We start from the raw sequence: 17,887 nt of genomic DNA, 5'->3' as shown, positions 1-17,887 counted from the left end.
CCTTTCGGAACCCCGACTTTTGAGGTTAGGCCCAGGACCTTACCCGGCCCTTGAACAAGCCTATCTTTGCCCCTCTTGTCTATTCGATGTCTCTATCTTGCTTATGTCTCGCTTGTCTTCAATGCCCACTCTGTTGTGGTGTGTTAGATGATGCACTATCCTCCTCGGTCGCATCATGGCACTCGTTTAGGCCCTCAAGTGGCCGAATGGGCGCCACTTGAGGGTCGCCGCTTCTCTTGTCGCAACGTGAGGGTCACAACCTACTCTCTTCATAGTTAGGTTGTGACAACTAGCATCCTCGCTGGCAACGCTCAGTGTCTGGCTCTGGTATCATTTGTAACAGCCCAATCCCACCGCTAGCAGATATTGTACGCTTTGACTTGTTACATATCAGATATTGTGAGATTCCACATCAGTTGGAGAGGGGAATGAAGCATTCATAAGAATGTAGAAACCTCTCCCTAGTAGACCAATTTTAAATCGTGAGTACAACGGTGACTTGTAAATAGTTAGAGCGGACAATTGCTAGCGGTGGGGTGGGCTTGTACGGTTACATGCCCATAGTGCAATACACATGCTGATGAACAACTAATAAACCTGGACGAGGATACTTTCCTCGAATGCAGGAGATATCAGTTTTCAATGAGACAGAATTTAGCATTGTGTGTTTGGATACTACGTTGGAGTGTAACGGCAGATGGTGTTCTGGAACATTTTTTTGGTTTTGTCAGCATAGTGTGAAATAGCATCCAAAGGTGTATATTCCCATTCTACCTAGATGAATTCGGTATCATCAGTCATATCGTTTCTACTTTTTCGAAAAAAACCCAGCTTTCGGATATCTAGGCATGATTTATACCATGATCAGCATAGGCGTTCTTGGATTTCTTGTCTTTGATTTGAAACATCCCAGCGACAAATCCGCAGCTCCCGCTCTACCTTCGCCTACCGTCGATATAAACTTGGATGATTGAATTGGTGGCGATAAATTTAAGGTAGTGTTCTCGGATTTCCTACAATTTCCTCATGCTATGTTTCTTACTTTCTTTTGCAATCTTTTTCTCTCTAATTCTTTGATCGTACAAGAATGACATCTCAAAGCTTTTACGTTGATAATCTTTTCTTGGTGTATTTCGTTCGAGGGCTCCATAGGCCTCACATCTCCAAAAAAGCAAAGCCGTGAGAGCGTACGTTTCTAGAAACGAACCAGTTGCCTGAGGGCAGGAGGGTATGTCACTACTTTGACAAATTCAACGTTGTTTGGTGTTCCATTTGGAAGACAGCTAGATTTGTCATTTAGGGTGAAAAAAGTAAGACAATTTCATTAGTTTGCCTTTACATCAAACCTCAAATTGTTTGGACATTTATTTGTCTTGTAATTGCCAATGTTCAGCCCACACGTAGAACATAAAAAACTGTTTGATGTTAACCTTATCACACACGCGTCTTTGTCTTGTGATGAGCCTCTTCTAACTTGCTTCCATTTCCCTTTGAGTTCACCAAATTTCCATCCTAAGCTTCTAATTATTTGATTACCACTTGCAGCCGCTTTAACCTTCCTCTGTACAATGATTGGACTGCTGGTGGCTTCCGACATTTGAGGCTAAAGCTGCGTGCAAATGCTTTACTTACAGACAAGGACTCCATAGGTATCAATTCCACCTTATGGCTCAAGTTTCCCGGTAATTTTTACAGTTTTTTACAGTTTCAAGGGTAAATGTTGGGTGAATCAATTGGATTTTGTTAGTTGCCAGTAGTTAATACCAAACCCACCTGTGGTTAAACATGAGGAGGAGGAGGAGGAGGAGGAGTAGTAGTAGTGTATTTAATTTATTAATGGGGCTAGTGGAAGAATGGCATTTTTAATTGCATTGGATGCCTTGGGCGCATGCTTGCTTGCGGTGCCATCCTTCCCTTGATGTTGAAGTTTCTCAATATTTTTGGCTATTTGCAGCTCACGGGAGGTTCTTAGGCAGTTTACTTTCAAAATTTTTCCAACTGTAAATGCAAAGTTCAATGAAAGTTAATGATGAAAAAGGGGTTTTTATTGCTGTGTGTTGCAATTTTTAAGGTGGTAGTTGAGAGAACCCATTGTGATATTATTATTTTCACCTCTTCTCTTGCTTAATCTTTGTAATTAAACTCTCTGGGGGGTTTGGTAACTATATTTACTGCAACATTTTGCAGGAGAAAAGAAAGGGATTGGGAGGTCAGCTTTCAGTGATTATTATTGCAGCAGTGGTGTACCAATTCCATTCCCTGTTTTTTCAATTATGTCATTTAAAGTTCTTTGCTTATAGGTGGGCTTGATTACCACAATTTTCTGCCGTTTTGGTTTTTATAATTGACAAAAGTTGCTTCCTGTTTTCTTCCTTTGACTCATTCGTTTTGATTACATTTGATTCCTTTGTGTACTCATTTTGAGAAGAAAAATGCCCAACTGACAAAGATGCCCACTTATCATGGTGGGTTAGGAGAAAGGCAATCTTGGTTTACCTTGATAATTATATCTACCGCCCTGGTAAATTAGGTGCAGAGCCTGAAATCACCTGATCTCTGGCTGTGATTTTTGTCTGTTTTTGATGAGCTGAGGCGTGTGGGTTGTTGATTAGGTAAAGGGTTTGCAAAAGGATTGAAATGTTGTAAATATTCTGTATGGTGGGAGAATCGTCATCTCGTTATCATAATTAGAACGTCTGATTATTATTCTTAATTTGGCCTTGAGGAGCTGTTAAGCATTTGATTTTTGGAATGAAAGCCCATATGGTATGGAGAAATTGGTATCATAATTGTGTGGCCTCGTTTTATGGCATAAAAAAAATAAAGGGTATATGTCAAAGCAAACCCACATTTAAAGGACTGTAACAAATTTAAAAATTAAAAGAAGAGGAAGAGGAAGAAGAAGAAGTAAGAAAAAAGGTGTGAATGCAACCAAAACCATAAAGAATCAAAGTGGCCCACAATTGAGATATGAACGGTGGGGGTCGCCATTCATTTTAAAAGCGAAGTTGGGTTTAGAATCTGGCCTATTACTCAAGTAGCTTCAGCCTTTCACACTTCTTTTTCCTTTAAGCAAAGGAGGAGAGGAACGTTTTGTTTACCCACTGGATGATACAATCCAAAACGTATAAAATAAGACCGGATATGATTATATTATATGATTCTGCATTTCGTAAAAAATTGAATCATTGTTAGATGGTAAAGAATTGCACACAAACAGCCATGGCAGTCAAGAATGGGAGGGACCCATGAAAGGAAAAGGATCACCCATTAACCGGAATCTACAGTAGCGATGAAGAAGATGAAGAAGAAGAAGAAGAAGAGTGGTCAAGTGGGTCTCTGGGTGTCTATGGCGGACATTGGGGGGCGAGTCTTTTAACCGCAATTCTGTAATTTTGTTGCGTGTTTAGTCTTCCTCTTTTGAGGGTAAGAGAAAAAAAGATAACTTTTTTTTAATTTGTTGTTGTTGTTGTAAGAAGATGGAGACCCTTGAACCTGAGCGGCGAGCCATTTGGTAAGCGGCCCAACAGGACACACACTTTTATTCTCTCTCTCTCTCTCTCTCTCTCTCTCTGTTTTTGAATTTATAATTTAATTTTTTTTGTTGGGTTGGGTGTATGTGTAATTGTGTCTCTCTAATTTATTAAATTCTTTGTCTGGAAATGGGAACGGCCTGCCCTTGTGTCTGTGGACTGTTACTCCATTTCTCCTTTCTGAGTTAATTCTTAAATTAAATAAAGGGTTACTCTGCCCTCTTTAATCTCTATTTGTCTTGGACATGGTCTTTTGTCTACCTCACATCCCCCACCTTTCCCTCACCCATTACTCGGTGGGTTTTGTTAGCTCCCACTTTCATCCAGAGGGAGATCCTCAAGCTTAAAGCTTCTTATCCCTCGCTTCCATTTCACGGATTGCTTCTTGGGTTTTCGTCCCAGATCCTTCTTCATAGATCGGACCCTTTTCCTCCTCCTTCTCCTTTTCAAATTTCAAATTTCCATCTGTTTGTTTGGTAAGTTTTCTTTCCCCTTTCCCTTTTTTCTCATCTTGGGTTTCTTCTGTTCTTCATCATGGATGATTCTGTAAATCGAATGTTTGATCTCCCAGGTGCTTGTCGTCTTCTTTTCTGGCGGAGGTTTTTAATGCGAGAGCTGAATATGAATACTGTTTAAACCTCATATTCTTCTTCGTCTTCTTCGTCTTCTTCGTCTTCTTCGTCTAAACATATTTTTTCCTTTTCGTTTCGATTTTTTTAAAGGGTATATCGATAGGGAAAAGGGTTTGGTTTTTGACTTCTTCCAATCTGAATTCTGAACTCATCTCTTATCGGCGACTTCGGCGATGATGATTCTTCTAATCACGTCAAAATTTATGGATATAAGTTGAGCCGCCTTGATTTCTCCGCCCCTCCGCCCTACACCACTGCTATTTTCTAGGTTGTTTGAACTTGAAACTTCTCATTTCACTTGTTTTGATCATAGTTGGGTTAAGTTCTTTGCCTAATTTGTGAGTCTGATTTCATCGATTCTGGGATTCATTTCTGTAGCTTCCATGTCTTATTGTTTCTCTTCTTGTGGTGGCTTCGCTGAGTTCTATAACCACAATCTTGTGCTATTCCATGATATCAATGTGAATAGGATTAGGAACATGTATATGTTAGAACAGTTTCGTTTCCAGTGAATATTATGACTATGATATTACACCTCTGTGTTGCTAATTACTATCTCTTGTTTCTGGACGCTTACATTCTTATAATGTTATATCGATTTCTAGGCATCGTATGAGACTGCAATATCTCGTAGTTAATGGATAAGATATCATTTAGCATTTAGACAATATTGCAGGCTTCCAGTTTTACATTGTTTCAAAGCGCTGAAATCGGTGTTTCTTTGATGCTAACATGATGTTCTAGTTGTTGATATTGTAATTTAGAGGCTTCACAATACTGTAATTCTTGTAATACTCATATTACATGCAACTGTTCGTAAGATAAATAAATTGAAGGTTGATTTGTTGCTTATTATTAAGCTATTGGCTTGTGTTGCTATGGCTAAAACGATTGGAGAAGAGAGAATGAGTATTGCTTGGTGTTTGCATGTGCTGCTAAGGTCAATCTTTTGAGGGAATGAATCTGTAACTCATTTAGAAATGGTTATGAATGCTAGCAAATGTTACTTGGTACTTTGGTTCGAGTATCGAGTTTGTTGGTGCGAAGAAAAGTACCATGTTTGCTTTGAGTTTGTTTATTTAACGGTTCTTACTTGCTGATTGGCTGTTTTTGATCGATTTTCAGATTCAATCAAGTGTATGCAACTTGTTTTGTTGTCTGGAAAACTTTGTTGACCTGGCTCGTATTTGATAGGGAAGTTTACATTTTCTCTAATGCAAGGGCAAAGGAGTAGTGTTGGTTCATTGTCGGAAACCATAAACTTTGAACATGGATCTTCGTCGAATAATCCTGGTAGCCAACCAGCTTACTGGAATAACATGTGGAATCCAGCAGAAAACCGAATACCGGATTATTTGTTGCCTACTACTGATATAAATACGGGATATGTAAGCTCTGTGAGCCATGAGCAACGGAATTTGAGTAGATGGAGCTTAGGTGAACCTAGCTCTTGTGATATGCAAACCGAGGCATTATCTGATGAACAAAAAGGTGAGGTTGGATGGTCTTCAGTGGCTCGTGATGCAGATGGTCCAGTTACAGAAACCCGACTCTGTGAGCCGTCAAATAATCCTTCACTGGGTCATGTGAATTTCAGCCCACTGATTATACAAAATTCCAATTCTAATGCACTACCTCATAGTCTAAATTTAAATGCAAGTTTTGCTAGTCATGGAGGTGAGAGTAGCCGAGTTAATGAAGGTTCTAACTTGTATAAATCTAGTGGATCGGAAGAAGGGCGGGCTCTATGTTCTAGTGCTTCGGATCCTCTTTTACTTCCTTCTGGAAATAGTGGACTTCCAGTGGTTGCAAATGATGGTAGAGCAGGATCTTCCATGGATGGACGTCGAGCACCTTGTAAACGAAAAGCTATCGAGGGAAGTGTTACACAGCCCTCTTTAAGTGGAAGCAGTAACTATGCTCAGCATATTGAAAGTGGTGCTGAGCCCACTCTTCCAGTTTTTCCTGGTCGCTATAACACAGGAAGTAGGCTAACCATTCCTGCTCCACCAGCACGAATGAATCAAGCTCCGGTACGAGGTGCAGGTGAGATGACTTCCAACAGCTTCTCTGAGTCAATGGTTGCAGAAAGTTCAGACAGTTCTCAAAGAAACTATCGTATAAGGATTAGTTCATCCAATGCACAAGATTCTTTTGCACCGACTGGAATGACTGTTCGACATCCCGGGGCCTCATCTTCCCAGCTCCCAGCTAGAATTCTACCTGCTGAGCATGTATTAGACTTGAGGCCAGCACCAGCTGTAGACAATATATCTGCTCAAGGTCAGCCACTTATGATACATGTGCCTGCTTTACCTCGAAGTCTGCAACCATATAGGTGGAATGGGAGCTCTACTTCAAGAAGTGGCGGTTCGTCGAGCTCTGCAGGGGAGAGACAGGTGGTGCAACGTGAGGAGGTGAGACCAAGCAACATGGGAAGAAACGTATCTGAACATCCCATGTTTGTCCCAGCAAATGAGCTGAGGAATTTGGTTCGTAATCCATCAAGTAGAGGTTTAGCATCTTCAAACCTGTCCATTCCTGGAACTGTTGCTTCTACATCCAGGGTTGGTTCAAGTTCAGGCGTCCACCCTCCTTCTGGACCTTGGATGCCTCCTGAGAATAGTCCAACACAGTTTCCTCGAAGGTTAACAGAATATGTTCGTAGGCAGCTATTTTCTTCTGCTACAAACGAGTCCGGTGGTAGGACAAGTAATTATTCACAACGATCCGGTTCTACTTCTGCCCAGGATATGGTTCTTTCATCTGGATCTGGCCGTCGGGGGCACCATTTATTGCAACCAAGGTCCGCATTATGGATGGAAAGAATAGGTGACACTGGGCTTGGTCTTCCCTATTCATTACGAACCTTGGCTACTTCCGGTGAAGGAAGCGACAATAATAGACTAGTATCTGAGGTATGTTGAATTTTTCCTTCATGGTGTATCTGAATGACGCCCTAGTCGCATACCCGCTATATATCTTAATGCATATCTAAATCTTATTATCTCATCTTTGATTTATGATGGGTACATTTGTGCTGCATATCTATAATTACACTTGTGGATGCTGGTGTTTGCTGGACGATTGCTTTCGAATTCTTCGAGTATCTTCTTCTGAAACGAATTTGAAGCTCACATGTTATTGTTTTTTTGTCTGCAGCAGATTCGCAATGTCTTGGGCCTTGTCCGCCGCGGGGAAAGCTTACGAGTTGAGGTAGTTTCCTTATCGGTGCCATATCATGTGCAATGGGTGCATTGGCGAATTTACATGATTGCATACAAGAAGTCATTATGCTACATGTTTGATTTTCGTCTAGATTTGTTAAAATGTGTAAATGTGTAGCAAACAGCTACTTAGTCTTTGTTCATAAGTGATATGAATATCCAATGTGATGGTGTATGACAGTGTCTTGTGTTTATAAACAAATGGTTCACTTCATTTTGCTCTTGAATTAATAATCAAACATATTCTCTCAATATTCAAGGAGTGGATGATTTATGTATCAATATTAATGTTGCTGTAAAATTGTGTTTTGTTAGGATGTGATGATCCTGGACCAGTCACTATTTTTCGGGATGGCTGATATTTACGATCGGCACAGGGATATGCGCCTTGACGTTGACAACATGTCGTATGAGGTTCGACTGATACAAACCTACCGAACCCGTTATTTCACATCTTTTTGTTGCTCTGTTAATCTATTAGTATGTCAAGTGCAGGAATTGTTGGCTTTGGAAGAGCGCATTGGAAACGTCAACACTGGACTAAGCGAAGAGACGATTGTTGCTCGACTGAAACGAACGAAGCACGTCAATGCCCCCGAACCACAGGTCGAGGAAGAACCATGTTGTGTTTGTCAGGTATCCACGAGCTCATACGTTTTCATTTGTATCGGTCTTTAAACCTGCATTAGCCTAAAACCGACCGATTTCCAGGAGGAATACAAAGAAGGGGAAGACATTGGAATGCTGGACTGCGGGCACAAGTTCCACACACAATGTATCAAGCAATGGCTGATGCAAAAGAATATATGTCCCATCTGCAAAACAACTGGTTTTGCAAGCCGAGAATGAATGTTGGCTCGTAGAGCGAACGTGGTGGCCTGTGGCTTGAACGAAGATAAGCGACCGAACAGGGGACGCCTCGAAGAGGGGGGATGCTATGCTAGGAAGTTGCTTGTCGATTCTCTACGTTCGGTCGGGAAAACGAAGAGCCACATTGAAGTTCTCTATATACATTCTACAAGTAGTAAAATTTTAAAATATGCAAGCAATCCATTTTTTGTTTTTTATTTTATTTTGGAAGAAAAATTCAAGGTTCTAATTGGCAAGGAATTGTTAGCTTAAGGTTATGATGGTCAGTGAAACTAATTAATGTTTACTCCCATTGACATTAGAGATTGTTGGTCTTAATATATCATCGGACTTTCCCTTACTCAGCTCGGTTATTCACGGTCGTTTGGTTCAAGGTTTTGTTTAAAACGTCTTGGTGGGTATTGGTTGGAGTTTCGGTCTAGCCTTAAAGAATCGACCCGTTTTTCTAAAAAATGGTTTTTATGCATTTTATAGCTTGTTCGTTGTATGTTTTATAGCTTTTTCGTAGCTTATTGGAACCATGGTTTGGAGTTGAGAGTTTTCAATGCTCTCCCACAAGAAATCTAAATTTATCGAACACAGATTAGGAGTGTAGGATGTTATAGGATTTCTTCGTGCATAGTGTCACAATTGCACTGCAATGCACTATTGCAACAGCAAGACAGCGATTGTGTGACACTTGTTCTAGCTTAGTGAATAAGTTAGACGTGAGAAATTCAAACGTTGTAACGACATCGACGTATATTCGGGCCTCAAGTTACGTTTGCAATAAATGAGGAAGAAAGAAAGGAACACCACTCTGCTTAAATCACATTTATAACTCAGGGTAGGAAGAAGTAACAATTAGTCGTATCCCTATTGTATATTGGTGAATGGTTAACATGAAACAGTAAAAACCTATCTAAGATGAAGCATGTAAAAAGGGTTTAGAACGGGCATGCGACCATGGACAACATAACCTGGACAAGCATGACCAGGACATCTGACATGCGGCCATAGACAACATGCCTTGGACGAGGATGACCGTGACATCCTCCCCACTCAATTGGTTGACGTCTCTATCAACCGACTTTTCGCAAACTCAATGATGTAGGTTGAGGTTGACTTTAGGTCTCTCGACGCGCTTCTAGCTGATCTCAACATTGAGGAGTCTCTTCGTATCTGTAAAAAATAATTGAAAACCACTTCTTAGTTTGTTGACTCTCGGTGTTACAAACTTTTTTTTTTTTTTGTAGAAAAGAGGTAATTTACCACAATTAATAAATAAAGACAAAAATAATATGAATTAAAATTAAGAAAATACAATAAAATAAACTAAAAAGAGCATGCAAATTACTTTTTAGAAATGGGACAATTTTCTAAAGTCAAAAATCTTTTTGGGTCATTTTCAACCATTATCCAAACATCTTTGGTAATTAGACTTTTGAGACTGTGAAATTACAATGTTACCCCCAATAAAGAAATCACCTAATTCCCTCGCCTACTTTCTCCCCCTCTCGCGCGCACGCACGCCGTCTCCTCTCGCGCGAGGCTGCAATCTTGGGCAAAGCAACCACTTCTGGTTACCAGACGACGGCATTAGTGACAGCGATTTCCAGCGACGGCGTTTGTTCTTTCCTTCATGCACGGCAGCGACGACGACTTCTGAAATCTTCTTTCTTCGGGTTAGCGTTGGTGAGAAACTTTCTTTACTGTGTTATACTCTTTTCTTGAGGGAAAATTTACTTTCTCTTGCTTACATTGTTACTTTTTGAGGTAATTGACTTTGAATATTTGGTTTAATTTTTATTTTTATGTTGTTTGATTTCCCACAGTTACAATCCTTATCTGATTTGATTTTAAGTAATGGTGTATACTATCCTTTCGATTGTTTTGTTGATATTGCTGACTTTGGAACCCTTGCTGCCTTTCTCATTATATGTGTTTCATAGGGAAAAAAATGTTCTGAATGATTTTGTGTATAAGTCAAAACTCAACCCTCGTGGATATTGTCTCTTTGAGTTTTCATTTTGGACTTTTCCTCAAGATTTTAAAACGCGTCTGTTAGGGAAAAGTTTCTACACCCTTATAAGGAATGTCTCGTTTCACTCTCCAGCTTACGTGGGGTCTCACAATCCACCCACTTGGGGCCCAACCTTCTCACTAGCACACCACTTAGTTCCTAACTCTGATACCATTTGTAACAACCCAAGCGCACCACTAGCAAATATTGTCCTCTTTAGACTCGTATGTTAGGTAAAGGTTTCCACACCCATATAAAAAATGTTTCGTTTCACTCTCCAACTGATGTGGGATCTCACACTTTGATTCCTGCAATAATCCCTCTATGCTTGGTTGAGTTGGTGACTTATTTAACACAAAATTGAAAGTTCAATCTCTGATTAGATACAAAATTGAAAGTCTATGGAATTATTAGATACGTTTTATAGTTTAGGGACCATGTTGAAATTTATGGTGCAACTTCCACCCACTTGACTCACCAGATGTTCTTCAGTCATCGACATAATTTCTATCACACACACTTGCACGACCACTAAGCCAATGGGCGTGTGCTAAGTGGTGGAATCGCTAATACCACCTCCTTTATCATGGTAACATGGACATACCGTGAGGATGAATTATCTCTATTTAGAGACAGTCATCTTCTCTTCTGGTGAGAGAGACAACGTTACCGTCCAACCTAGAGCCCTTAGATGAATCTGCTAGGTTAGGATATCTTTTTTTTATGTGTTTGGATGGTCTATATTCCCAGCAGCCTTTCTTTTGCCCAAAGTCTTTCTTCTTCCTGTTGCTAGCTACTAGTGTGATGTCCCACATTGGTTGGGGAGGAGAACAAACCACCATTTAAAAGGGTGTGGAAACCTTCCCCTAGCAGGCGCGTTTTAAAGCTTTGAGGGAAAACCCGAAAAGGAAAGCCAAAAGAGGACAATATCTGCTAGCAGTGGATCTGGGGCGTTACAACTAGTGTTGAATCCTCATGTGAAGTGCACCCTTCACTCTTCAACCTTCTTTCCACTAATAGAAGTTTACTTGTAGCCTCATCAAATTTAAAGCTTCTTTGGAAGGCGAAAGTGGTTAGATAAGTTTGAATGCTTTATCTTCATCCTCTATCTTCACTTCAATCTCCTCCATCTCGGAGGCAATGCCATTGAGAACACTCAGATGATATGAGATTTTCATACCGTTCTCGATCCACACCGTGTGAAACTGCTCCTTCTAAGTATAGTTGATTTGAGATGCTCTTTGCCTAATACACTGCTTCAAGCTTCTCTCAAAGCTCTTTGGCTATCAAAATGTCATGCATATTTGAAAGAAATATTCTTAGCCAATTTAGTTTGATTGCCCTTGCGACGCTTTAATCTAAGTCCTCCTATTCTTCATCACTCATGCCAGACGTTTTTGAACCTTTGCTAAAACTGCCAGTGGACTAGAATCAATGCTTAGCTTTTCAGAAGTATCACCACTCAATCTTCCCTTCAAAGCCTTGTGTAATCCAGGTTGTATCAGCACATCACTGACCTGCTCTTGCCACACGCCTAAGTGCATCACTCTATCAAATTTCTCCACATCAATCTTTACTACACTCATAAAAGCTTGACATATTTGTTTCCCTCCTAGCTAATCTACAAATAGTGAACAATTCACGTATGAACAATACCAGTCATACTAAAAAATCAGATAAGCAGAAAATTATCTTAAAGCATTGATTAAGGCTTGATCAGATGCTATAGGATCAGCTCTGGTTGCTATAGGATCAAAGTGGTCAATCAGAAACAGTTGTAGAAACTCTGTCATCTTGCTTGGAGCAAACCTGTTCTCCAGCTTATTGACACTTGGGGGGCTTGCAGCTCGGATCAAGTCTTGTTGATGATGTTGCAATCCTGCTTTCTCTGGGCTCTCCTCCTGGTTTAGTAGTCTTGTTGGACAAAGATTTGAAATAAGGAAAGAGGAGAAGAAAATCTAGATGGTTAGACATTTAGTTCTAAAGCTTAAACACGCTGACAGGAAGATCTTTTTCATCATGTGCCGGATTCACACACAGCCAAGCGAAGCTTGGTCGACTTTGGTGATTATGTAAAGATGGAGGAAAGTTTAATCATATTGTTCTCTTTGAGCTTTCCCTTTCGAGCTTCCCTTCAAGGCTTTAAAACGCGTCTGCAAGGGGAAGGTTTCCACATCCTTATAAATGATGTTTTGTTCTCCCCCCAAACCAACGTAGGACATCACAGATTAAGTGTTGATAAAGGAGATAAAATGAGAATGATCTGCATACTTTTTTTCTTTATCATCATTATTAATCATTTATTATCTTTCTTCTAATGTAAATTAACGATCCATTATGCCTTCACTCCTATTTGACGTGTTAGAAATTGTAGGGATTGTTCATCATGGGTAGATGTTGCTGTAACTTTGAAGACAATAAATTATTGTTTTAATTTCATAACTTCTTGTATTGGATATTTGAAGCGCAATGGTGAGATACCACTTGTCAATCATGACCATAATCTCCTTTTAGTGGATATTTGAAGGGCCACGACCAACTTCTTGGAGTGGACATTTGAAGGGTGAGAAAGTTTATTGTGTGGGGAGGCTATAAATACCCACATAATTAATACCTAAAAATTAGGTTTTGGATGAATGAAATTGAGCTCTCGACACTACTTTCACCCTTAACATTTTTATCATTTATAATATCTCAGGCAATTCTGAATTTTTTAATTAATTAACTTATTAAATATAAAACTTAAAAAAATTGGCAAATAAATAGAAAAGTGAGGCATGGATTTGAGGAAATTGTATTAATTGGAAAAGTGTAGAGGGAGACCGAAACGGCGACGTTTGGTGGGGATAAGAGGAATGATAGATAATTATTAGGTGTTTGACTTTATAAGACTGCCATGCTGTCATTTAGTACTGTTTCCTTTACTGCAATTTTTAATAATTAAAAATTAATGCTTTATTTATTAACTACTTTTATTTTCCATATAAAGAAAATATGTTTATCCTTCCCAACTAAGTTAGGTGATTTCTATTTTATGAACATGCCTAATACAATATTTGAATATTTTTTAAAAAGTTTTTAAATAAAAAATAATTAATTATAATTTTAATCCAATCCAAGTTGATGAAAAAAGAAAAAGAAAAAAAAAAAATGGAATAGCATAAAAAAGCAAGGAGTCACATTAATTACATAATTATAAAAGAAGAACAAAAAGGGAAATTAGGTCCGTTTTGGGAAAAGTTTGTAAATAAAAGAAATAATGGGCCGAATTTTGAAAAAGAAGCCATTAGAGGGATCTGAAGGAGAAAAAGAAGATTTAAGGCGGGAGGGGTATGATTAAGAGAAGCTAAGGCGATAAGTTGATCCTCGGGAGGCAGACCAGAAGTGTGCAAAAGCTTCAAAAAAAAAAAAAAAAACCCCATTAATGAAAATCCTTAATCCTTCTTTTTGCTTTCCACCCCACAAATCATCCATTCGCTATAAGATAAGACGGAATCCAAGAAAAAGTACACACAAAGCAATGCAATAACAAACAAATCTCCATTTTCTTCCACTCCAAACCGTTTTTCCGCACAATTTCCACTTCAATTTCCAACAAACCCAACGTAATCCTTCTTTCTTCTTCCTTCCTTGCAACCCCTTTTGATCCTTCCTTTCAATCATGGCGGATCTGTATGGAACATCCCCTTCTTCGGATGTTGTTGGTTTCCCTCATGACCCTGAAAATTTCTCTTCCTTCATCAATCAGCATCTTCAAACCACCACTTCTTCTGCTTCTTCCCCTACTTGTGTTTCCTTCAAGAACAAGTTCATGCCGTTCTTGCATTCTCAACCTCCTTGGCACTCTTCGTCTCTGTTTTCGCGGCGGCGGGAGGAGTCCACCTCTGTTGCTGGAGTGTCCTGCATGCTTGATTTTCCCGAGACTCGGTTTCAGTTGAGTCGTGTTTTGAATCACGCTCAGTTGGATTCTAGATTTGGCGACGCTTCGTATTTGGCTGTGAACTCCACTTGCGCCGCCGTGAAATTGTCGGATCCTGGGGATTTCGTCAAAGAAAGTTCGGATAATAACGTGTTTTCTTCCTCCGTCGCTGTCGATTCTGATACAAATGCGCCGTTCAAGAGAAGAGGTCTTTCATCTGAAAATGATCTTGGGGATTTCAGCTGTGATAGCGAGGTAATTCATACGAATCTTCAATATATATCTTCTGTTTCTCAGTTTTCGCCATTTTTTTCCAGTACCCACATGAAGTTTTTGCTCGTTTTAAGCTAATTTGATCCTCTTTTGAAGGGTGCCGATGTGCCTGAAGCTCCATCCAGTACTGATCTGCCTCCAAGTTCATCGAAGAGAAGTAGAAGCGCCGAGGTCCATAATATGTCGGAGAAGGTCAGTTTCAAATTGGGTCCCTGGTTGTCTAAGCAAAGATTATACTAAGAGCGTTTGATTGCTTAACTTTTACTGATGTTGTTGGTGGGTGGGACAGAGACGACGGAGGAGGATCAATGAGAAAATGAAAGCCCTTCAAAATCTAATTCCCAATTCAAACAAGGTATGTTTGTCAAATTCAAGATCATGACAGTCTCACTTTTCAAGAGTTTACAAGGAGTTATGCTTTTGACAGACGGACAAGGCTTCAATGTTGGATGAAGCAATTGAGTATTTGAAGCAGCTTCAACTTCAAGTTCAGGTGGGTGTCTTTTGTTCTTTTGGGGTTATGGATCTGAGGATTTGATATCGTTTTCACTTTTCTATGGAATCATCTCTGTTTATATGTTCTTGTTCATTGAATTAGAGACTAATTACAAACAGTCCATGAATCTGGGCTACAAAATCTTATGTGCTGATGTATCAAAAATGTAATGTTCTTTTTGTCCACTAGATATGAGTCAAGTAAAATGTGCCAGGCTTCTTGATTCAGGGTTGAATACCATTTAGAGAACTTTGAAAGACTGAAGGATTGTATTCTAAGTTTATTTCTGGCCAACCATTCAGATTTATGGCGAAAACCCCCTGTGAGTGAGTTTTTGCAGGATTATGAAATTTATTCTCCAAGGGTTGAAATTTATCCAAATCCCATAGTTCTTGTGAGATCCCACATCGGTTGGAGAGGAGAGCGGAGGATTGCTTCTAAGGTTGTAGAAATCTCTCCCTACCAGACGCGTTTCAAAACCTTGAGGGAAAGCCCAAAGAGGCAATATCTGGTATCGGTGGACTTGAGTTATTACAAATGGTATCAGAGTCTGACACTGGGCAGTATGCCAGCGAGGACGCTGGGCCCTCAAGAGGGGTGGATTGTGAGATCCCACATCGGTTGGAGGGGAGAACGAAGCATTCTTTATAAGGGTGTGGAAATCTATCCCTAGCAAACGTGTTTTAAAATCTTGAGGGGAAGCCTGGAAGGGAAAGCCGAAGAGGACAATATCGGCTAGTGATGGCCTTGGGCGGTTACAACATGTCTCAAAATTTACTGAACGTTGGACTTGTATTTGATAATGATATAATTCACGGATTCAACAAGTCCAACCTCAGTAATGATGATCAGGAACTCTTCCTCTCTGGATCATTCCGTGTAAACTTTCCTCCTTTTTGCTCATTTCGGGATATATTTGTTGTGTAATGTATGGAGCAACTAAGAGTATGCCCCTCTTACTCTCTTGATCATAAAAAATGGCTATATTTGGATGAACAGATTTAAACTTCTTGTTATCATTGACATTTGGCATTGCAGATGTTATCGATGAGAAATGGCTCGAGTTTGCAACCGATGTGCTTGCCAGGAATGCTGCAGCCAATGCAACTACCTCAGATGGGGTTGGACTTCGACGTAGGAAATGCATTTCTAGCATCCAGAAGAGGAATAAACGCGTTGTCTCCCGGCAACGAAGCGTGTCCAATGCAATCGACATTCAATCTTTCCAATAAATGCAACCTTTCAGATCAGTCACTAGCCATCCCTTCTGTACCAAACATCACAACCTCAGAAACCACATTCGGGTTTGAATCGGCAATTCAGGCTTACGATGGACAGTTCGACCTTTCCTCTAATTTCAAGGTAATCACAACAAGAACATTAACAAACTTCTTCATGGATTATGGGATTGGTACCAATGTTTTTCTTGCAAATGTGTAGGAAGCCCAACCAGTCACGCAGCTAGATTGCTGCGCTCAAACACGGAAGGACTCAGCAAACGCGTCGTAGGAAGCTGCTCACTAGAGTATGACATTCTAATGAAGCAATTCCTTTACGTTCCTTGCAGATTTTGAACTAAAAACATGATAATAGATTCTTACACTCACCAGAAATCTAGTGTAGAATAGTTTAACATAGATTTATCCTTTAGACTCTATATGTTAAAGAAACGTCAAGTATTACACAGCCAAACATAGAAATGCAGAAATCTAGCTCTTCTGGTTTATCTATCTGATAAGAAAGGTGATATAGAAGCTGCCAAATGTTTTTGGGGAGAAGCAAAAGTGGTGGTCCTTATTTTTCCTTGTAATGCTGTCAAGAACACAAAAACAAAAACTATGCTGGCTCCTTGCAGGATATCCTTCATATTATATCATAATGCCCATTTAAGTTTGTTCATATGCTGCTGTTGAGTGCCAGTAATGCTCTGTTGATCTAGCGGATATCGTCCTCTCTCGGCTTTCCCTTATGGGCTTCCTCTAAAGATTTTTAAAACGCGTTTGCTAAGGAGAAGTCTTCACACCCTTGTAAAGAATGTTTCGCTCCTCTCTCCAACCGATGTGGGATCTCACAATCCACCCTCTTTCAGGGTCCAGTGTGGACACTGGTCCTCGAATGGGGTGGTGGATTGTGAGATCTCACTTCGGTTGGAGAGGGGAGCGAAACATTCTTTACAACGGTATGGAAACCTCTCCTTAGCAAATACGTTTTATTAAAAACTTTGAGGGAAAGCCCGAAAGTGAAAGCCCAAAGAGGACCAATATGCTAACGGTGGGCTAGGGTCGTTAGTAAAAAGATTGCCGCTTCAAAAATAAGGACAAGGACAAGTGAGAAGCCCAAGTTGATGTGAACCCATCTGCCAGAGGGATAAAGTGTCTTATATGAGAAAGGGGAAGGGCATATCATTAAAGATGGAACTTTGGTGCCCTTCAGAGGAAGGGAAAAGAAAAGGCTTGGCCATTGATGGTGCCCTTAAAAAGGAGGGTACCCCTGTTTGGTGCTGTAGAAAGACTAAAGGCATTTGAAGACACAGTCAAACTCTATTAATTATGTAACATTAACTCATACTATTTATTATCAATTATTACTCAACCAGGTACCCATAATTATTTTCATTATTATTATTAATATTATTAATATTATTAATATTATTATTATTATTATTAAAGCAGGCTTTAGTGAACACTATCATTTTGAACCTAGTTTTAATAATTTAAATGTTATAATTAGTGATGAATTGGAATTAATTATTTATAAAGTTTTATCAAAACATATTTAAATTATAATAATTTTTGAGCTATAATACCAAATTTATAATTTAACTTTTTAGTTATTTATATGCATATTATGATAAAAATGTAATTTACTAATAATTTAAGCAATATTTAGAGAAGGGAAAAGAAAACAAATTATGATGGTAGTTAGCAAGTAATTA

At 39.5% G+C, this 17,887-nt stretch overlaps 2 protein-coding genes across 5 annotated transcripts; both read left to right on the top strand.

Moving 5' to 3' along the window:
* Positions 1-3,061: 3,061 nt before the first annotated feature.
* Positions 3,062-8,602, top strand: LOC111798147 (putative E3 ubiquitin-protein ligase RHG1A). Of its 4 annotated transcripts, none has more exons than XM_023681136.2 (6): positions 3,062-3,514; positions 5,291-7,083; positions 7,328-7,381; positions 7,708-7,806; positions 7,888-8,028; positions 8,104-8,602. In XM_023681136.2, the coding sequence occupies exons 2-6, from the start codon at positions 5,380-5,382 to the stop codon at positions 8,239-8,241; spliced, it is 2,136 nt and encodes a 711-aa protein (XP_023536904.2). In that variant the 5' UTR covers positions 3,062-3,514; positions 5,291-5,379; the 3' UTR covers positions 8,242-8,602. The 4 variants fall into 4 exon arrangements, with proteins under 4 accessions (XP_023536904.2, XP_023536906.2, XP_023536901.2 ...); XM_023681138.2 differs by lacking the exon at positions 3,062-3,514 and adding an exon at positions 3,571-4,009 and having other exon boundaries at positions 7,331-7,381; XM_023681133.2 differs by lacking the exon at positions 3,062-3,514 and adding an exon at positions 3,574-4,009.
* A 4,956-nt stretch (positions 8,603-13,558) lies between these two features.
* LOC111798599 (uncharacterized) lies at positions 13,559-17,567 on the top strand. Its single transcript, XM_023681846.2, has 6 exons — positions 13,559-14,438; positions 14,553-14,648; positions 14,746-14,811; positions 14,884-14,949; positions 15,991-16,314; positions 16,393-17,567. Exons 1-6 carry the CDS (start codon positions 13,926-13,928, stop codon positions 16,459-16,461), a joined length of 1,134 nt encoding a protein of 377 aa, XP_023537614.2. The 5' UTR covers positions 13,559-13,925; the 3' UTR covers positions 16,462-17,567.
* Positions 17,568-17,887: the final 320 nt, after the last annotated feature.

This window comes from Cucurbita pepo, chromosome 7 (assembly GCF_057944985.1).
Source record: "Cucurbita pepo subsp. pepo isolate OVF chromosome 7, ASM5794498v1, whole genome shotgun sequence".
Taxonomy (NCBI): domain Eukaryota; kingdom Viridiplantae; phylum Streptophyta; class Magnoliopsida; order Cucurbitales; family Cucurbitaceae; genus Cucurbita; species Cucurbita pepo.
This window is presented reverse-complemented; position numbering and strand designations above follow the sequence as displayed.

What these genes read in the sequence shown, in the direction of transcription:
- LOC111798599 (XM_023681846.2), top strand. Translation starts at nt 13,926, where the DNA reads ATGGCGGATCTGTATGGAACATCCCCTTCTTCGGATGTTGTTGGTTTC. An exon ending in TCCATAATATGTCGGAGAAG is followed by an intron (nt 14,649 to 14,745) that starts GTCAGTTTCAAA and finishes TGGGTGGGACAG; the next exon opens with AGACGACGGAGGAGGATCAA. An exon ending in AGCTTCAACTTCAAGTTCAG is followed by an intron (nt 14,950 to 15,990) that starts GTGGGTGTCTTT and finishes TTGGCATTGCAG; the next exon opens with ATGTTATCGATGAGAAATGG.
- LOC111798147 (XM_023681136.2), top strand. Translation starts at nt 5,380, where the DNA reads ATGCAAGGGCAAAGGAGTAGTGTTGGTTCATTGTCGGAAACCATAAAC. An exon ending in ATAATAGACTAGTATCTGAG is followed by an intron (nt 7,084 to 7,327) that starts GTATGTTGAATT and finishes TTTTGTCTGCAG; the next exon opens with CAGATTCGCAATGTCTTGGG. An exon ending in GGGAAAGCTTACGAGTTGAG is followed by an intron (nt 7,382 to 7,707) that starts GTAGTTTCCTTA and finishes GTGTTTTGTTAG; the next exon opens with GATGTGATGATCCTGGACCA.